Below are 16,420 nucleotides of genomic sequence, written 5' to 3'. Positions count from 1 at the left end.
TGTTGACTGATGAAAGCCTTGAAGCCTCCTGGTTTGGGTGCAGGCCGTCAGATTTAAAAAGGTGAGGCCTGTTTAAAAGAGCCATCAAATTATCCACATATGGAATACTTTTCCTCAGGCAGTAACCCAGGGAGTACTCTGAAAAGCAGAGCTTTAACACCAATTCTAACTGTATCCATTTTGCAACAAATGGTTAATCTATGACGAGAGTGTTCCTGACTGAAATGTTGTTTAGGGAGTAAAAGGCCACTGCTTTCATATGGGTTAACCCATAAGACCTGATCATTTCAGGTAAGTTTTATTTTTCCAAATGAAACTGAAATTAAAAATCATTTGTTTTAGAGCAGGGATCTCAAACTTGTGCAGGGAGGGCCAGGAAGCTGCAGGTTTTCCTTCCAACCAAAACCTCCACCACCAGATGATTCCACTGATTACCTCACCTTCAAGCAGAGAGCAGGGACCAATCAGTGAAACCAGCTGGTGGAGTTTTTGGTTGGAAAGAGAACCTGCAGCCTCATGGCCCTCCATGGCACGAGTTTGAGATCCCTGTTTCAGAAGGTTATCATCCAGCAGCCACAGACGGGACGCAGACTGAACAGAACAGGGCCTGTCACGTGCAGGAAGCGCCTTTCAGTCACGTGACCATAACAAGTTGGAAGCGCGTCAGGTCAGCAGCAGTCAGTACGGTGCTTGCTATGGAGACACTTTCAAAATAAAAGTACAAGTTAGTAAACAACAACGCTGATACACGAGATACTTTACAGCTGGAATAGTTATTTTATAATTAGTGATTTTTCTGTACTAAATCATGATTTACCATCGCTTTAACTCAAATAGAGCCGCACTTTAAAACGTTTATGTCAATCAGACTTTTGAGTTGAAATGTTCCTCCGCTCGTTTTCCGCTTACAGTCACACACACCCAGCTGCACTCCGGTCCCTGCTCCGGGTTCTGTCTCTGGGTCCAAAGAGCAGCAGCCATGCTGAACGCGGGTTCATTGGCTTCAGACAGGTAGATCAGGATGTCCTCCCTGAAGTTCTGTGCCAACCTGTCCTGGTTGTTCTCCGAGCTCCCAGACTTCAGCCAGAGGATCTATGCAGCAGCCGCGGCTGGTTTCCAGGCCGTGGAGGCGGCATGGCTCTACGACTCAGACCTCCAGGAACTTCAGAGGGCCAGACAGGCTACAGGTGTGGAGGTGGTCCTCATCAACACGCCGCCTGGTAACCACACACACACACACACACACACACACACACACACACACACACACACACACACACACACACACACACACACACACACACACACACACACACACACACACAGAGGGACCAGGGAGCTCCTGCGTGTGCTGTTTGCTTAAGTTCAGGCAGGAGTTGTTCCTAAAACTCAGATGAAGGTCGGCAGAGCTGCTAAAAAGTGATCTCTTTGTGTCTTTGTCTCTTCTGGATCTGTTGGCGGTGCAGGAGATGTAAAGTCTGGAGACCTGGGTCTTGGAGCAGTGCCTGGAAGAGAGGAGGAATTCAGACAGGGTCTGGATCTGGCTCTAGAGTATGCCAGAGCTTTGGAATGCAAAAGGTGAGGAGAGTACAGACCAGGCCTGCTTCACATACCATACCACCTGTATTTATAGAGCACTTTATAAAACAACCACAGCTGTAAACAAAGTGCAGGTAGATCAAAATAAAATGATAAAAACAGATAAGGAAAAACAGACACATAAAAGAAAATATAGTAAAAACAACTAAAAGCAAATTGAAACAAATAAAAGGGAATAAAAAAAATGAAAGAGAACAAGACCAGGCAAAGAAACTAAGTCTGGCTGGAGTTAAAAGCCAAAGAATAAAAATGGGTTTTAAGACGTGTTTTAAAAGTGGACAGTGAAGGGGCCTCTCTAATGTGCAGGGGAAGACTGATCCACAATCGGGGAGCAACATTAGAGAAAGCCCTGTCCCCTCTGAGCTTCTTCCTGGACCTTGGTACCTGCAGGAGCAGCTGGTCAGCTGACCTGAGGGACCGAGAGGGTGAGTAGGGCTGAAGAAGCTCAGAGAGGTAAGGCGGGGCAAGACCATTTAAGCATTTAAAAACAAACATAAGAATTTTAAAATCAACTCTAAAAGTCACAGGCAGCCAGTGGAGTGAAGCCAGTACTGGGCTGATGTGCTCCCTTTTTCTTGTACCGGTTAAAAGTCGTGCAGCGGTGTTCTGGACCAGCTGCAGACGGGAGAGCAGGGACTGACTCACTCCAACATAAAGTGCGTTGCAGTAATCCAAACGTGGTGAGATAAAAGCATGGATCACTGTTTCAAAGTGCTGCCTGGACATAAAAGATTTGACCTTTGCCAACCGCCTTAAGTGATAAAAACAAGACTTCACAACAGTTTTAATTTGGCTGTCTAGTTTAAAATCACTGTCCAGCTTAAAACCCAGATTGGTAACAGTTGATTTAAAATAAACTGTCAGGGGTCCAAGATCAACAGAGATGGGCTCACAGGGGCCACTTGGTCCAAACACCATAACCTCTGTTTTCTTTTCGTTACAGTTTAAAAAGTTCAGGGCCAACCAAGATTTAATGTCTTCAAGACAAGCAAGGAGGGGTTTGACTGAGAAGCCATCTTTTGCTTTTAAGGGCACATAAATCTGACAGTCGTCAGCACAGAAATGGAAGGCTTTTCCATGCTTTCTAAGTATAGACCCCAGAGGCAGTATATACAAAGAAAAGAGTAACGGCCCCAAGACTGAGCCCTGTGGGACCCCACATGACGGAGGAGCAGAAGATGACTCTGAGCCTAAAATATTGACACTGAAAGATCTGTCAGTCAGATAGGATTTAAACCAATCAAGTGCAGTGTCACATAGGCCCACTTGGTTTTTTAAACGAGATATTAAAATGCTGTGGTCAACAGTGTCAAAAGCAGCAGTTAAATCAAGTAGAACCAGCACAGCATAATCACCAGAATCACAGATGGAGTATATGTCATTAAAAACTCTTACTAAAGCGGACTCTGTGCTATGAAGGGCTTTAAAACCTGATTGAAACATTTGTCCCATTTCTGTCTGTAAAAGTTTTTAGCTGACAGAACACAACCTTCTCTAAAATCTTTGAAAGGAATGGCAGCTTAGAAATGAGCCTATAATTAGCCAACACAGACTGGTCGAGACAAGGGGGGTATTCCACGAAGCTGGCTAAAGAAGGCTGGGCTATCCCCAGTAAGCGTGGCTTGAATAAGCTGCCACTCTAATCCTGGCTGCAAGTCGTTCCACTAACGAGGCTCAGCTGATTTTCAGAGACGCTTATTCAAGCCAGGCTGATCCAAGCTGCGGCTAAGCGCGCGTCCGCGGTAGATAAAAAGCCCTGACGTGTCGATTGTCGAAATGACCAAATCATGCCAAAACCGAGAGCGGAGACGCTTCCTTCAGCGGAGAAAAAACTCCTCATGGAGTCGTATGATGACTACAAAGTGAAAATCACATAAAAGGGTGACACGGTGGCAATTAATAACACCAGAGAAGCTGCTGGTTCAAGAATATCATGCTGATGTATCAAATCAACACTGACTGTTTCTGCTGAGTTTGATGACCTTTTTTCTTCTCACCTTAAAGCTCCTCACTCTGCTGTGGCCCAGAGGAGATTGAATTAAAGCTGTTCATATATATAGGCCTATATACTTCATGGGGTGATGTTTCATCAAACACTGACTAAAACAGCAGAAAATGACATTTAGATGAGATGTCATTTTTTTTATTAGAGATGATTCAGCTGTCAGATGAGATGGGTCAGTGATACAGTGCCCTATTTTTAAATAAGGAGGAAGACACAAAGTTATGTCACCATGTGGAATCACCTTTACATTATCATCATGATCAGAACGGACCGCCGGTAAAGGAAGGTATTTCTATGGAAAATTGTGGCTGTTGTCACCTTTTATATCATAAGATGATTTGTTCCTTTATTCTGTTATATGTTGACTGTACTTTGAGGGTGAAAGAAGAAAGAAAATCAGTTAAATTCAGATAGTTACCACTGGTGGGATCGAACCCAGGCCGAAAGTAAAGCATGAATCACTGTGCATCTGCGTCGTGCTCTCTAACCACTCAGCCACTGATTTTCCTGCATCGGGGACAGGCAGTCTACTATCTGACATGTCTTGATTCACGGTTATTCCAGTCTAGTATAACTGGGGCGGTTCACCTGTCAAAGGATCACGCAGGTGTCCTAAGGCTAGCTCAGGGAGGACAGAAACCAAATAAGCCAGGCTTTGAGCTAAGCCAGCTTCGTGGAATACCCCCCAGGTTTCTTGAGCAGAGGCTGCAGAACAGCATGTTTAAGTTTAGCGGGGACCACACCAGATGCCAAACTAAGATTAATATTACAAAGGATATACAAGGCAATGCTTGGGAACACCTCTTTAAAGAATCGTGGCGGTACAGGATCCTGGGGGGAGCCTGAGGGCTTGAGACCACGCACCACATCCTCTAAGAAAGACAGACTCACAGGCTCAAACTTATTAAAAGCAGCAGAGCAAGGTGCAGAGACAGAGGGGTCAGAGTCTGGAGATGTAATGGAAGCTCTTGTGGTGGCAACCTTTCCAATAAAAAACATTAAGAACTCCTCACACACTTCAGGAGATGAAGCTTCAAGGCAAGTAGTTGGTGGAGGAATAAGAACAAAGTTGATGGAGTTATATAAAACACAAGGGTTATGTCTTTTAGATGACACAGTATACGCAAAATGTTCCCTTTTTTCCTCTTTAACTGTGTTTCGATACTGACGCCAGCAGTCTTTCATCATTTGATATGACACATGCAGTCTGTCCTTCCTCCACCTCCTTTTGGCTCGGCGACATTGCCTCCTGACAGCAAGCGTTCTGTCATTAAACCGGGGCTCAGGTTTAGCCTTTGGCTGCCTGGGCTTCAAAGGAACCACAGAGTCCAGGGTGGTTTGACAAGAGGACTCAAACCAGGAGCTAAGCTCTTCTATGTCCCAGGAGAAAAAGTCAGGTGGGACAGAAAGCTGATCCAAAGCAGCGGAAAACTGAGCGGCAGAGGAAGGGTTAAACACCCGACATCGCCGGACAGGAGCGCGACATCTAAGCTCAGTTCTTTGCAACACAACATCAAATAACACAGACATATGATCTGAAAGTCCAGAATCAGACACTTGCAAATCGGTGAAGGGCAGACCGTATGAGAGAACCAGGACTGATATTGTCATAGAAAGTGAATGAAACCAGAACCTTTAATGCTGTACAAACACATTGTGCCCCTCATGTACCAAGAATAAGTCATGTCAGTCTGTAAGTAGTGGTGCATGGACTAACCCTTGCACAGCTGATCGTTTGTCTTGTCTCTGCTTTTCCAGGATCCACCTGATGGCTGGCAGGGTCCCTGTGGGCTTGAGCAGACCGGCTGTTTCCAAGGATATGGAAGCCGTCTTTGTCCAGAACCTGACCTATGCTGCAGATCTTCTCTCTAAGGTTGAAGACTTGATGGTCTCACAGAAACTCAGCTGAAACAGGATTCTAATCAGGGTTTGAGGGAGTCTCAGTAACTTATCGTAAAAACTTATCAGGTCAACAAAAAAATCTGGACTTAAGTCTGTTTCAGTCTCACACAACTAGGCGCCAAAAGCCAGGGAGTAAGAGTGTGATAAGTTAAAAAACAAGGCAGTGAGGACAGTCTAATATGAAGAGCGTTCCTGGACTTAAAAATCAATCTTTAGTGCATTGAAATAATCAAGAGGAGTGTTAACAGCAAAAGAACTTGACCTTGGTTCAAAGACAAAGATTAAAAACTGGGTTTAACTGCATTTATCTATAGATCCATTTTCAAAATCTCTATTTTCACTCCTGAGTTTTGTGCAGAGTCTTGGAGTAGTGGTTTTCAGAAAGGACAGATCAGCACAGGGGCTGGTATAGCCGCCATGGGGTCCAAAGACAATGACTTCAGTCTTGTTCTCATTGAGCTTCAGAAAACTGAGAGCCCACTAGGCTCTACTGTCTGTGAGACAGTCCAGCAGTGGACCCCAGGCGTTAGAAGCTCTGGTTTTCAGGGGTACATAAAGCTGTGTATCATCAGCGTAGAAACGAAATGTCATATTTTTTAACACTGACCCCAGGGAAAGCACATACAAAGAAAACAAAACTGGGCCAAGTGTGGAGCCTTGGGGCACCCCACATGGAAGAGGAGCTGAGGAGGTGGCGTCACCAAGGCTGACAGAGACCTCTCTACCACTCCAGGGCAGTACCTCTGATCCCCCGCCTAGTGCTCCAAATTAAAATGCTTTGATCCACAGTAACACAAGCAGCAAAAAGATCCCCAATAAGCAGCCTGAACCAAAATGTTTTCTTTTTTTAAATGTTTTGCTGACCTTTTCTTTCTTTCTTATCTCTCTATGAAGCCCTTTGAATTGCTGTTCTGCTTTGTTGCTGAAATGTGCTTTAAAAAAGAACTTGCCTCTTCTCCTCACAGGAGGGAATCACGGGTACGATTGAACCAATCAACACAAGGATTACTGAGCCCAGATATTTCCTGGACTCTCCTCATCAGGGTGCGTTACAGTTCTGGGTCCAGACAAATCAATTCCCACAATACAGCACTGAGCGTCAGGTTAATTTTCCTGTTGGAAACAGGTCTCTCTTGCAAATGAGACGCAAGTCTCAAGAGATTAACCTGTATAAATAAAGGATAAATATTTTTTAAAAAAGGTCAAGACTCCTGATGATGGATGGAAGCCCCTTGGACAAGGGTCTGCAACCAGCAGACAACAATGCCGGTTGCAATGCAATTTTTTTTTTTTTTTATCAAAGTCCAAATTTTATTAAAATTGTTTGTAATTTCAAACATTTTTTTACACTTTATTGTCTTTATTGAGAAGATAAAGTAGATTTTGTGGATCTTGAATGACTTTAATCCAGCTGTGCTGAGGCTGAGTGGCTCCAGTAAAAGTAAAAGTTGTGCAGAACCCTGGTCTAGAAGAAAACCTCAGAGGTTTCTGTTGTGCCCATATGAATGTTCAATCCTAGATAAAGAAAAGAATGATGAAGAGCAGGAACCGGTTGTAAATTTCTAAGACCTTCTGTCCAGGGTAGGCATCAAATTTCAAAGGTGCATATATTTTATTCATAAAACAAGAACTTTAGTTTCAACATCTGATCGTTATGTGTCATTACTGAATGTAGAGTTTATTTATTTAGTTATTTCTTTCTTTTTTGGCGAGAAATTCACTTAACCCTTTTGGGTCAATGAGTGTGAGTTCAGATTTGTTGCGGAGCGTGACAGGAGGGTTTCAGTTTTTGATGTAAGAAGGATCCATCCTGAATCTTCTCCTGTGTGGCTGACTCGTATGGCTGCTTGCTACAAAATAAGCCTGAGTGGAGTTTTTTCCCCCATGTAGCTGCTGCCATTCTGGAGAAGGTTGGAAAGCCCAACATCAAGCTCCAGATGGTACGTGTTGTGCAGATGGACAGCCAAGCTTTTCTATAATGAAAAAAAAGAGTGACTCATTTAACCTGACGTGTCTCTGAACCTTTGCAGGACATCTTTCACTGGCAGATCATGGATGGAAACCTCACGGAAAACATGTCCAAGTACTTCCCTTTAATTGGTGAGACCATAGTTGGACAGACTGGAGTCTGTGAGGTTACTGATCTTATTGAATGAGGATCAGCTCAGGAAACAGATGTGTTGTGACTTTATGTCCATGTAACCAGAGATAATCAGGATGACAAACAGCTCTACCCTCTGTCCCAGGTCACGTCCAGATCGCTCAGGTTCCAGGTCGAAATGAGCCAGACAGTTCTGGAGAACTGGACTACAGTTACCTGTTCAGTACACTAGAAAAGCTCGGCTACCAGGGGTACATTGGCTGTGAATACAAACCTCTGGGTAAGAGCATTTGATCTGACTCCTAATGCCTCAAATACGCCTGATACATCAGCAGTCCGACTCTGCTGTGCTGCGTTTTGACTTCATTTGTCAACTCACACACACTCACTGTGTGTTCATTCCAACAATCTGTATGACTGACAGACAGCTGGAGTCACAGACCGAGGAGTTCCCACGCTTCCCCCTGCACTGGTCAGTCTCTCTTCATTCAGGTTGGGCTGTGAAACCTCAAACCTGTTGACTCCTGCTCTGACTCTGCTCACTGGCCCTCATTTATTAATCTTGTGTGGGCATTGGCACAGATCTAATTGTAAAATGAGCTTATGGCAACATCACGTGTGATTTATTAAACGTGCGTACCAGGGCCAATCACAGCCGTCGCCTGGTCAGCTGTTGATAAATGTGGCGGCTGAAAACAACCATAATTTAAATAACAGGCCCCTAAATGTTCAAGGTTGAGCTGGCCAAACCCATGGAGTTTACCACATGGAGGGACACAGGAAGAAGGGAACTTCCCTGAGCTGGTAATCGACACCATAGCAACAGAGGTAGAGAGAAACGACGCCGTGTTGTTTGGCAGCCGCAAAAGTGGCAGAAAAGTAGAGAGAATCTGAAAAACTCACCTGCAAGGAAATAACTGCAGTGATTCATCAGCGTGGATGTGACAGAGTAAAATACAGCAAAGTTTGAAACATTTAATTTCCACAACCTTCATTTATACCTTGATTAATATATCTGTGATGTCTGGCTATTAGAAGCCACAACATTATTGATTGTTTCTGATCAGGTCCAGAAACGTGGAAAGTTGGCTTTTAAAAATGTGTAAGAGCTCTGAAAGGAGCTGCAGACTCCAGAACCTGGACCTGGAGCTGATCCTGGACCTGGAGCTGAATCTGATCCTGGAGCTGAATCTGATCCTGGAGCTGAATCTGATCCTGAATCTGATCCTGGACCTGAATCTGATCCTGGACCTGAATCTGATCCTGGAGCTGAATCTGATCCTGGAGCTGAATCTGATCCTGGAGCTGAATCTGATCCTGGAGCTGAATCTGATCCTGGAGCTGAATCTGATCCTGGAGCTGAATCTGATCCTGGACCTGAATCTGATCCTGGAGCTGAATCTGATCCTGGAGCTGAATCTGATCCTGGAGCTGAATCTGATCCTGGAGCTGAATCTGATCCTGGAGCTGAATCTGATCCTGGACCTGAATCTGATCCTGGAGCTGAATCTGATCCTGGAGCTGAATCTGATCCTGGACCTGAATCTGATCCTGGACCTGTCACAGACTGAGGAGGGAGTGGAGCTCTCACCAGGTCTGCTTCAGTTTCAGGCATCAGTGACAGAGGGACAGCCCAGCCTGCACTGTGTCAGATACAGATAAGAAAACCTTTTCACCACTCCCAACTAGTTCACCTAAAAGCTGATCTCTTTAACTTAGTTCGTCGTGGTTTTTGGCTCCTGGCTAAGAAATGTGTCGATTTGGGGCAATGACACGGCTGGACCAGAGTTTCATGATAATAATGTACCACAAGGAGAGCAGCTTTGTTTGTGACCCCATGTAAATGAAGGTGTTTTGTTATGAAAGAATCCATTTGTTACACACAGTTCAGGTTTATGTGATGATCTGGTGAAGAGTGAAATAATCATCTCTACAGTAAATCCTGTCATCAACTTCCTTACAACAATCCAGGCTAAAAGTTGGATCCAGCGTCCTCTGAATGGTCTCTGCAGAGACTTTATCATGGACATGGGAGTGTATTCAAATTACAGCCTCTCTGTTTTATTCTCTTTTTAAATAAGCCGATAAAGGAAAGACATTTTACTATGAGGAGAAATCAGCTGACAGCCTGCGCTGCTCTTTCATAGCCATGTGTTTTAGAGATTGGCAGAAGAAGAGTGAAATGTTAGAAACATTCTTGGTGTCATATCAAATTCAACGATCTAAATATTAATCTAAGAACATCAGTGTTTCTGTCTGAAAATGTTATGGGCTCATATGATCTAATAATTCTCCTCCTCAGACAGTTTCCTCTCTGCACCGCGCTGCCCACTGACATGAAACTTGGGTACAGGAACTCAGACCTGGCGTGGGATTTGAGCATACCCCACGCCCACTTTCAGATTGAAAAATGTTGATTTGTGCGTAGAAGGAGGGTACACCCATCTTTTGGCTGTATGCACGTTTGATACATGAGGGCCAATATGTCTGTTTGTCGTCATAATCAAGCTAAATACAAACTGATTTTATCACAGTTTGTGATATTTTGAAAGTCTCTGGGTAAAGGCTGAAATACACCAGATGCTTCTGCAGCCTGTCTTCTCTGACTCTGCTCCGTCACAGCAATGGATCAGATAGGTTTCTTTTCAAGTCACTGTGTCAACCCACACTGGATCTGTTCTGTTGCAGTCCATCTGCATGGCTGGTCCATGATGCTGTAGGTAATACACAGCCATCCTATTTTCGATGGGCGCGGAGCTGTGACGCTTAAATTCAGCATAGGGAAGATCGAGCAGGACAGGAAGTCATGACAGGAAACTGCCTATAAACGCCCAGACACTTTCAGGATACAACAGATTGTGTCAAAATCAGTTCCTATTTATCTTGACTACAATGAAAAACAATCATAATGAGCAGATCCAGACCAGGAGTCAACAGGTTTGAGGTTTCACAGCCCAACATGAATGAGGAGAGACTGATCAATGGAGAGGGAAGAGCAGGAACTCCTCAGTCTGTGACTCCAGCTGACTGTCAGTCACGCTGATTGATGGACTGAACACACAGCTGGTGTAAGTTGACAAACTTAGTCAACACGCAACTCAACAGAGCCGGACTGCAGACAGATCTGGTGTATTTAAGACGTAACACGGCCAGGTTAGACACACAGATCTTAGAAACCATTTGTCTGCTGTAGGATCCACCAAGGACGGCCTGGGCTGGATGAAAGATTACTGCCAACACAGGAAGTGATGAACACAGGAGTCCAACACCGAGCTGTGGACACGTCTTCAGCTTTTGTCATTAACCGTATTTTTTACTGATCTGTTTTGAATTCAATTAACAGCGTTGATCCATATTTCCTGTATGTATAATCCTAACACACTGATCTCATCTGGAATAATGATCAAATGTGCTTTAAATGAAAATGTGTAAGCTTGCTCGATGAAAGTTTTGAAACCTTTAATCACTTTAAGCATTGAGTCATTTTCTTGAAGCATTTAGTCACTGTGTCCTCGGCTCTTATAAATAAAAGCATTTATAATTAACCAGAGTTTTTTTTTCAGACCTGGTTTTTATGATTGAAGGTTTGTTAAAGGGTATGATCCAACTAGGGGCTGCAAAATTTTAGAAATTTACCTGATCACACCACTGCCTCACTCGTGGGGCCCAGGTGGCCCAGGTGGCCCAGCGGATAAGGTTGTGCCCCATGAGGTTTGGCCTTGAGCGAGTGGCCCAGGTTTGGGTCCAGCCTTTGGCCTTTTACCCACATGTCACTCCCCACTCCCACCCCTGTTCCTACTCTACGCCCTGTCCCCCCTCATCATTAAAGGCATGGAAATCCCAGAATAATAACTAAAAGAAACCTGTCACAGTCAGACCCAGAGTGGGGGTATAGGTCGAAAGGGTGACTGAAAAAAGGAAGAAATGGGTAGCAAGACAAAGGGCCAATCTTAATTGCCCCCTCCCCCTGATGTGTTTTTACTTCTTCCCATTGACCCTCAAAACGGGGCCAAGGGGAAGGGCTAAAAATAATATCTCTAAGAAACAAAACAATTCCTGCTACGCCATCGACCCTAGTTGCCTGCTGGCTGTCTCAGTCAGAGCGACTGTTTCTTCTCCTCCAAAGTGAACACATTTTTACTAACTATTGATAAACTCATGTCAGATTACGGCGACACGCTCACAGCAAACAGACTTCACTACCATGGACTGCATTACATGAATGATGAGACAGTTGAGCCAAGAAAAACGAACGTTTAGCTAATGTTACTGTATGTAGCTTCTGAATACCGTAACGTTAGCTTGTCATAGCTTATGTTGCTCATGCAGCTCCTGAATGCAGCTTATCTGTCTGATCACTCATGAAATGTAGTTTATTGTAGTGAAGTCTGTTTGCTGGTAACCTGTCACCCTGCTAAGACAGCAGAGTAGCTGTTATTAGCTGTAGCAGTCGCTGTAACAGTGTTAGCCAGATCGACTTATGACGATTTTAAAACACAACCAACAATTGAAAACATGGCTGATATTTATTTAGGATAGCAAAGGACTGGACATCTGATAAAAATAGAGCTCATCAAGATCAAGATCATGGGAAATTAGAGGTTCTGGTCTGTCTTTGTTTGGAGGGCTGTGCAGCCCTTCACCTTCACCTTACAGAGCACTGGGACACTCCTTCACAAAACAAGGGCTGAGGGGTAGAATTGGGATTGGCCAAAAGTCTATTTGATTTGAAAATGAGGTGCTTTTATTCAGAAAGTGACCAGATCTCTCCATTTCACCACAGCCTTTCTCTGACCACTGAGGCAGTGTATCCCCCCCACTTAAAGGCTAAGCCCCTCCCACTGGATCATACCATCTTTAATTGGTATCAGTCAAGTAGTTAATTAACCAAAAAGGCTACTCTCAGATCAGGAACCATTATAAAGTTTATTTAAAATTATTTTTTTACTAAGGGAGTCATCAAAGCGCTCACAACTGCCCAAGCTAGGAATGAAGTTACAGCCCAAGCTAACGCTGCCTCAGCTGGTGCGGTGCAGTAAAATGGGCTCAGTCTTTTCATGTCAAATCAACACAAACATCTTTTGGTCCATTCCTCCAGGTGCTTTATTGAAGTCCTTGAAGTTCTGTACAAAGAGTTGTGTATGTACAGTCTTTACACCACACAGTGACGTCACAGTCTTCATGTTACAGTCAAAATGCCAGGGGCTGCTTACAGTTCACATTCTGCATCCAGTGTCTCATTCAGACTGAACTCTCGTCTTACTTCAGCTCAGAAACTCAAACCTGATTTTAGTTTCCTCCTCCTCCTAAAAACCAGCACAAACCTGAGGCTGTTAGTTTGAGGTGATTATCAGGCCTTCATGTTGGTGTCAGGCTGCCGTCACTCATCAAGACTCAAACAGAGCGGGTTTCCATACACTCTGCCCACATTATGATACCAGCCAAAACAATTCAGTGTAAATTTCCCCTTTTTGCTCAGGCACTTTTTCAAAGAGCGTCTTCTCAGGGCTAAATGCAGACCTGTCAGCTCAGAGTCCCTTCAAACATTTGGGATCAAAAAAAAAAAAAACAGGCACTTCATGGCAGCAAATATGGCAGTCAAGTTCACATCAGCCAGAGGTTTGGACACTTGAAAGATAATTGTGTACCCAGAATGCACAGCAGCACTTCAGCTGTCTTACTCCGAACACTGGTGGTGTATGAGGAACCAGCAATAGCTTCAGAAAGGCACACCAGTTCAGATTACTGGGATGTCAACCAAGAGACAGGAGAGTTGGTTTCTGACAAACAAACTTCTAAAAGACACAGAGACAGGCATCTGTCAAACATCTGGAGAGCAAATATGGAAACATCTGCTCCACCTCTAAAACCACCAGAGACTTCATCTCCCCCGTGACCACGCTAAAACCATAAAACACGCAGAGACCAAGGAAGCTGCTCCCAGGAACAACACGGGGGGCAAAACTAGAGAGCACGCAAAGAAAGGAGGAAACACACAAAAAGAGAACAAAAAATAGAGGAAACATAGGAGGAAATAAAGAAAGAAGGTAAAAAGGAGAAACAAATGGAGGAAATAAGGGAAGAAGGAAACAAAGGAAGGAAGAAACAAACAGAAGGAATCAAACAAAGGAGGGAACAAACAAAATAGGTGGAAGTAAAGGAGATAAACTTCGGAGAAACAAATGGAAGAAATATAGAAAGGAGGAAACAAATGAAGGAGGAAACAAAAGGAGGAAACAAACAAAGGTGGAAACAGACATTGGAGGAAACAAAGAAAGGAGAAAGCAAAGGAGAAAACAAGGCTAATTGGGTCCTAATGGAGCTCCTCTGAAAACTCTACCAGCGGAGGAATCCTCAGAGACTGACGATGATGGAACAGATGATACTGTGAACACATGATGTCTTTGCTAAACGGTCAGAACAAACAGGAAGTCATCATTAAAGAAAAGGAGTGGGCTGACATTCAGACTGATGCCGAAATCAATCCACTGTCTGTTGACGTGATCATCTTCAAAGATTTCCATCAAGTGTTGTCAGACTCTTCAGGTGTGACTGGTGAAGGACACTGTGGTCTGCTTCACCACACAGACTGAGCAACCTGTTAGCGAAGAGCTACCTGTTAGCATTGAGCTATCTACAGCAGGGTCAGCGTTCATACGTCCCAAGATGCTTCTGGCTCAGTGAACTTCCTCTTTCAGAGCAGAGAGAAAAATGACTCAGAGCTCAGAGGAACACTTTTAAAACCTGGTGTATACTTTTAACTTACTGAACACAGACCAGCAGCTGTTAGGGAGACAAAGTGTTTCCATTGTAAACAGCCCACAGTGGATGGTTCGCAGTGATACTTTAAGAACTACTCAGAAGCCATTTCACTTTCCCACCAGCTGAGGGGTTGAGTGACTGGGGCATTACTAAAAAAACAGGGCGAGGAGGCTCAGAGGACTAAATACTGATCTGGATGAAGTGTTTGAAGCGTTTTCATGCTGCTGCATCTCAGAGTCACTGCCCCTCCTGCAGGAACCTGTGTGTCCCGTATTTCCTTTTCCTAGTGACGCTTGAAATATCCCAGGCATGGTCACATGAAGATGGGGGACCACATACAGCTCTACAACAGTCCAGTCCAGAGGTTGTAGCAGGCTGTGTTAATGACCGACTCCAGGTGATGGTACATGGACACCAGCTGAGGGGGGGGGCTGCTGCTGGGCTGCTGCTGGGAGGGCAGCGGTTCACGAAACACCACCTTCAGACTCTGGAAGAGAGATGGGGAGCAGATGAGATGCTTGCACAGATGTGGTGTGTGGTTATGAACCATGAGGATAAGAACGCACCATTTTTCCAGCCTGGGAGTCCAGAAAGACTAAAACAAAGCAGTCTGTGAACTTCTGGTTGAGAACAGCCTGTGTGGAAGGAAAAGGTGGAGTGGATTAATCTAACATCGACGCCTACCGGAGCAGTGAAGGTAGATCAGTCTGCACCTGGGAAGATTTCTTTCTGTTGCTCTCACAAAGACTGAGCTCAAACACAGAGACGGAGCTTCTCACCAGGTACTGAATGCCGTTGTCATCAAAGTGTCTGCAGCTCTGAGGGAAGCGGTTCAGCAGGACTTTGATCAGACTCTGGTACCAGGCTGGACTCATGGTGAGGAAACAGTCCTGCAGAAACACATCACAGCAGCTCAGTGTGCAGCTGAAGGCAATAAATCATGGGAGGATGGTTTTATTGTGAAAGACAGTGACGTATCTTTCCTTGAATGAGGATCACTCCTGGTCCTCCTGGCTGACTGCGTACTAACTTTGTGATCTAAAGTCCTAATGCTGGCGTGAAGAAACAGAGCGCAATGAAGGAGATGAGAGTTCTGGCAGCTTTAGTCCAAAACTTTATTTGAAGCAAGGCAATGAAGTTGACACAATGATGGCACATGGACACAAACCCAAAAAACATTTTTTAGTCTCTGCTTTTATACCCCTGGGGTGTTCATAATGCGTGCATGCAGTCCCTGTATGGACAACAGACTCCCTGTCTCTGGGTTTTCTGTAGTATTCCTGGTCTCTCTGAGCGAGCAGATCTAGGTCAGGACAGCTGAGGGCACTAAATCTATCAATCCTGGAGAAATGAAGTCACTGTCTTAAGTTCACGGTCAGGCTAAAGTTGTACAAGGGTCAAAGGTTAGCTCCTGCAGGCTTCTCGGACCTCTGCAGGGTCGAGCTCTGGCAGGCTTCTGCAATTCACTAAATGAATCCACACTGAATGAATCCTCAACAACAGCTTTCTTTCTCCTCATAAACTTCCTGTTGGAAAAACAATGCAAACTTAACAACAACCTTCCAACAGTTCCACGAGGACGACGTAGACAGGGTTTTCTGTTGTTCAAAATATAATAAACCAAAAGAAACGAGCCTCATAGTTCTGAACTAGGCCTTAATGCACGCTTGAACCTCTAAAGGTAACATCATCATTACCATCATCATTACCATCATCATTACCATCATCATTACCATCATCATCATCTAAACCAGCCATAGTCAACCTTGGGCCCAATGGGGTTCACCGAATCATTCTGGAAAAATGTAACTAATACTAAATCACTGATTTTCACACAGGGAGTTGCTTTAGTTGTTTCTCCAAATTTCATCACACCAGCTCAGTTTGTGTGATCTGAACTGTTGTGTTGGGTCTGAACAAGCTCAATGAACTGCTTCATATTTTGGGCAAACATGAACTGATGAACGGTATCATAAGGGCGCTCATTCTGCCGTTTGTGAATGACCCCCTCTCACAGTTTAACTTTGTTCAACAGAGCGCCAGAAAGACCC

At 44.4% G+C, this 16,420-nt stretch overlaps 2 protein-coding genes across 6 annotated transcripts in view; one reads left to right on the top strand and one right to left on the bottom strand.

Moving 5' to 3' along the window:
• Nucleotides 1-501: 501 nt before the first annotated feature.
• Nucleotides 502-11,152, top strand: hyi (hydroxypyruvate isomerase). The gene is made up of 9 exons (XM_074668837.1): nt 502-667; nt 912-1,220; nt 1,467-1,578; nt 5,363-5,477; nt 6,472-6,550; nt 7,397-7,446; nt 7,537-7,606; nt 7,753-7,887; nt 10,801-11,152. Exons 2-9 carry the CDS (start codon nt 1,022-1,024, stop codon nt 10,854-10,856), a joined length of 816 nt encoding a protein of 271 aa, XP_074524938.1. The 5' UTR covers nt 502-667; nt 912-1,021; the 3' UTR covers nt 10,857-11,152.
• A 1,409-nt stretch (nt 11,153-12,561) lies between these two features.
• Nucleotides 12,562-16,420, bottom strand: part of szt2 (SZT2 subunit of KICSTOR complex) — a 151,421-nt gene continuing 147,562 nt past the window's right edge. For all 5 annotated transcript variants that reach the window (XM_074668165.1, XM_074668166.1, XM_074668169.1 and 2 more), the window contains 3 exons: nt 15,149-15,259; nt 14,936-15,004; nt 12,562-14,856 (listed from right to left, as the gene is read on the bottom strand). In XM_074668165.1, the coding sequence (XP_074524266.1) occupies nt 14,713-14,856; nt 14,936-15,004; nt 15,149-15,259 (324 nt within the window). In that variant the 3' untranslated portion in view covers nt 12,562-14,712. The remainder of the gene's footprint in view (nt 14,857-14,935; nt 15,005-15,148; nt 15,260-16,420) is intronic.

Source organism: Halichoeres trimaculatus, unplaced genomic scaffold (assembly GCF_033239565.1).
Source record: "Halichoeres trimaculatus isolate MK-OKI-2021-1 unplaced genomic scaffold, fHalTri1.1 fHalTri1_scaffold_4, whole genome shotgun sequence".
NCBI classification, from domain to species: domain Eukaryota; kingdom Metazoa; phylum Chordata; class Actinopteri; order Labriformes; family Labridae; genus Halichoeres; species Halichoeres trimaculatus.
The sequence above is the reverse complement of the archived record's forward strand: the minus strand, read 5'-3'. Positions and strand labels throughout refer to the sequence as shown.

Excerpts from the sequence above, each read along its gene's own strand:
- hyi (XM_074668837.1), top strand. The coding sequence starts at position 1,022 with ATGTCCTCCCTGAAGTTCTGTGCCAACCTGTCCTGGTTGTTCTCCGAG. Across the intron at positions 1,579-5,362 it reads AGAGCTTTGGAATGCAAAAG|GATCCACCTGATGGCTGGCA; the intron begins GTGAGGAGAGTA and ends CTGCTTTTCCAG. Across the intron at positions 5,478-6,471 it reads CTGCAGATCTTCTCTCTAAG|GAGGGAATCACGGGTACGAT; the intron begins GTTGAAGACTTG and ends TTCTCCTCACAG.